At 38.6% G+C, this 4,196-nt stretch overlaps 1 protein-coding gene across 1 annotated transcript; it reads right to left on the bottom strand.

The window, feature by feature from the left end:
* Positions 1-591: 591 nt before the first annotated feature.
* Positions 592-1,524, bottom strand: LOC118581828 (olfactory receptor 4C45-like). Its single transcript, XM_036184257.1, has one exon. The coding sequence runs from the start codon at positions 1,510-1,512 to the stop codon at positions 592-594; it is 921 nt and encodes a 306-aa protein (XP_036040150.1). The 5' UTR covers positions 1,513-1,524.
* Between the last annotated feature and the right edge of the window lie 2,672 nt (positions 1,525-4,196).

Raw genomic sequence — 4,196 nt, 5'->3', positions numbered from 1 at the left:
TCTCATCAGTTGGATTCCTGGAGCTCCACCTGGTGCGTGGTCATGGATCTCTGTATCTGCCTCCATCTGTCACTGGACAAAGGCTCTATGATGACAGTTAGGTTATTTGCTAGGCTGGTCACCAGAGTAGACTGGTCCAGGCACCCTCTGGACCACTGCCAGCAGACCAAGGTGGGGTCAACCTTGTGGATTCCTGAGAGCCTCCCCAGCACCCTGCCTCTTCCTATTCCCATGATGTCCTCATATATCATGGTATCTTCATCCCTGCCCTCCAACTCTGTCCCTGTTCCAGCTTGACCCTCCCATTCCCCTGTTCTCATCCCTCACTCCTTGCCATCTGCCCCCCCTCCACTCATGTAGATCTCAATGGATGATTAAATTTTAATGGGGGTGGAAAACCTGCTACACTGATTTGTATACAGACTTTGTCTATTGTATTAGGAGACTACATCACCAATAAATATAGTGATTATGCCAATTAAAGATTGAAGCAGAAGAAACTTGATTAACCTAAATTTTATTCCTTTAAGGAGAACAAATGTTCATGAAACAGCACTAGACATTTTTTTTTTAAATCACAAATCACCAGGTTTATGCATCACCAGCTTTCCTCATTTGACCCCAGAGCTTCTTCATAACCTTTTTGACCTCCTCATTTCTGAGGGTATAGATTAAAGGGTTCAACATAGGTGTCACCAGAGTGCAAAACACAGTCACGGCTTTGTCAGTGGGTAAGGAGGTCGTGGGCCTTAGGTACAGGTATGAACAAGGTACAAAGAATAAGACAACAACAGTGACATGAGATGCACAGGTGGACAGGGCTTTGCGCCGCCCTTCTGAACTGTGATTCCTCAGGGAGTGAAGGATGACTATATAGGAAGCAACCAGCATACAGAAAGTAAGTAAACACAGTGAGCCGCTGTTAGCAGCAATCAGTGGCCCCAGAGTGTGAGTGTCAGTGCAGGCCAGCTCCAGAAGTGGTATTAAATCACACATAAAGTGGTTGATGGTATTGGGGCCACAGAAAGGTAACTGGGCCATAAATAATGTCTGTATTCCTCCATGGATGAATCCCAGGATTACAGCAGCCACCACCAAGAATATACAAACAGGACGGCTCATAATGGTCATGTAGTGCAAAGGCTTGCAGATGGCTATGTAGCGATCATAGGCCATAGCAATCAGCAAGATGATTTCATCAGCAGCAAAAAAGTGCTCAGCAAAAAGCTGAGTCATGCAGCCATTGAAGGATATGCTGCTCTTCTCAGAGATCAAGTCATAGATCATTTTGGGTGCTATGGAAGAAGAGTAGAAACCATCTATGATGGATAAGTAAGACAGAAAAAAGTACATGGGGGTAGCGAGGGCTGGGCTGATGAAGATGGTGACTGAGATGAGTGTGTTACCTGCCAGTGTGATCAAATAGATTATTAAACACACAATAAATAAGAGTTTCTGCAGATCTGGGTCTTGAGTCAAGCCTAGGAGGATGAATTCTGTGACATTGTTCATTCTTTTAAAAAGTTTAGTTCAGGCTGTGGTCATAAAGTCATCTGAAAAAAAGAGATAGATTGTCCCATTAATAATATTTTGTTTTATTTCAATTTTTGGTTTTTTGAGACAGGGTTTCTCTGTGTAGTTTTGTGCCTATCCTGGATCTTGACTGAAGACCAGGCTGGCCTCACACTCACAAAGTCCTCTGCCTCCCCAGTGCTGGGATTAAAGGCATGCACTACCACTGCCTGGCCAATAATATTTTAAATACTAAATTAAAATACTTTGTCATCTCATTGTTTTAACTGCTGAAATCGAAAAGCTACATTTTTATTTTATAACTAAGATCACTTTGCAGATAATTTTGAAGATGGAAAATAGGTTAGCTTAGTACTAGTAATTTATTATTACACTACAACAAAGCAAAGTCTAATTATAGTTGTTGACTGATGTCAGCTATGGACATGATAATATAGTAAAGAAACAAATGTTCCTAAATTGAAAGCACCTGTACTCTGTGGCTTACTGTTCCTGTCTACCACACGAATGCCATCCATGCACCTAAAGACAGACATGGCTGAAGATTGAACCTTTTCCTTTCTGGATGGCAACAATTCATCTTTATTACAGCTTTTTAAATGTAATTCATTTCACAGCCACAGGTTTCATGCCCAATTCATACACACTATTTTGTGTTCCTTTCATTTATATCTTAGAATGAATAAATATAAGTGGCACAAGGGACGCTCAGTACTTATAAAGAAAATGTGTTGGAAGTTAAACTTCTATCATGTCTAGTAATATGCTTCTGTTAGGCCAAACTGTCTTCTACATGACATTTACAAATGAAATAACTGAGACTAAGTTCACCCTAAATTTATTATTGACCAGATATAATAAGAGGGTTAGCTAATGTAGTAGTTTTTCCTTTTTGGGATAACTTCAGTGAAAATACAATGAACTTGTACTTTTCATTGCCAAGCACTAGAAAGTTTGAGCATATACAGTAGTGTGTTCTTTTAAATGAATTATATTTGGCTGTTCAAGAGCTGACAATGTTGGGATTTTAATCTTTACCTCTTTCTCCTTCTTTCCTTATTATCTGTTTTGAAAGGTCATATAATTTTTATAACAGTTTTGGCTACCAAACTCAGAATCCTGATCTCTCATCACCAATAAAAGTGAGGAAAAACACATTTGGTTTTCAGGATGGCTAAGTCCCTGAGAGTCTCTGTTCTATTCATGGGTACTGTAGATGGGGGCTTTGTGGTTAATAATTCTCAATGGGTTTAATTCAAACCAAATCCTAACTTCAAAGTGGCTGTGTGGAAATCATGAAAAGGGGGAAAATCTTCAAGTGGTTACAAACAGAACTGTGCACAGTGTACTTGCAAGACATTTTTAGAAGTGACTTCTTTCCCAACACCACCAATTTGGATGAATTACAGAAAGTATTTTCTATGGATAACTTAATGTAATCATGTTATACTTATGAGTTTTCATAGAAAATACTAAACTTTAAGTACTCTATAACTACAAGTTCTCTTCAGTGAATTTAAGTAGTCTACATCAAGTTAATCTGCTTAAAAATTTTAAGGAAAAGATGTAGTTTACACTGACCTGAATCTAGTTGGTTGTGGATTCCTTTGTTTGTGGATTGAATACACCATTGTTCCTTTACCCTGAGCATATACAGTGTGGTATTCAGTGGACTCTATAAGCTGACACTGGAATTATTATTTTTCTAGACACTCTCCAATTTACGTATTATTGTCCATTTGGTTCCCAATGTAAGCCAAAATTGCTCCAAATATAAGTTATGGAACAGCTCCTTGGCACATTTTAATAGTTCTAGTATTCAGTTCTTATGACCTTCCTCTCTTTTCTTATTAAATTTAATCTAAATGAAAACATTATTGAAATCAGAAAGCATCACTGTATTCAATTATAAAATAAGTAAGTGAAAATGCAACTTGATTTTCTTTACATATTTGGCTTAGGCTTTGTTTCCTAAGAGTCCATGAACAGTGTGCAGATAGAATTCCTTTGATTCTTATCTCAAACTCCCCTTTATCTCAGTTTTCTTAGTTACTCACCAACAGCAATAGCAGTATCTCCCAAACAAATCTTCATTTGTTGACATATGCTTGCTTCTGTCATTGGCTCACTGACCACTCTTCATCTTTTTGATTCTTACTTGATTCTAAAGAAACCTTACAATCAGCATCTCTCAACTTGTGGGTTGGGACTCCTTTGGAAGGGTTGCCTAGGACCATCAGAAAACACAGATATTTGTATTATGATTCATAACAGTAGCACAGTTACAGTTATGAAGTAGCAATGGAAGTAATTTTATGTTTGGGAGTCACCACAACATGAGGAACTGTATTAAAGGGTTACTGCATTAGGAAGGTTGAAAACCACTGATTTAAATAGATTTCCACAGTCTGCAGAATCTGGTTGAGCTTTGGCCTCTCAAACACCCAGAGGATTGGTAATAGTTTCTGCTGAAGTCTTTGCCAAGGAAGCTGTCAAGATCTTTCAGTTATTCCCATTTGGTACCCACAAAGATCATTAGCAGGGCTAGTTTTAAAGGCAGCTGGCATTAAGTAGGCAACTAGGTTGTAGTTTAGACACAAGACTTTGAAAGCTTCCTTCTAGGGCTTGTTAGATGATTGTGACATTGTGGAACCTGGACTAGG

This window comes from Onychomys torridus, chromosome 4 (genome assembly GCF_903995425.1).
Source record: "Onychomys torridus chromosome 4, mOncTor1.1, whole genome shotgun sequence".
In the NCBI taxonomy this organism is placed as follows: Eukaryota; Metazoa; Chordata; class Mammalia; order Rodentia; family Cricetidae; genus Onychomys; species Onychomys torridus.
This window is presented reverse-complemented; position numbering and strand designations above follow the sequence as displayed.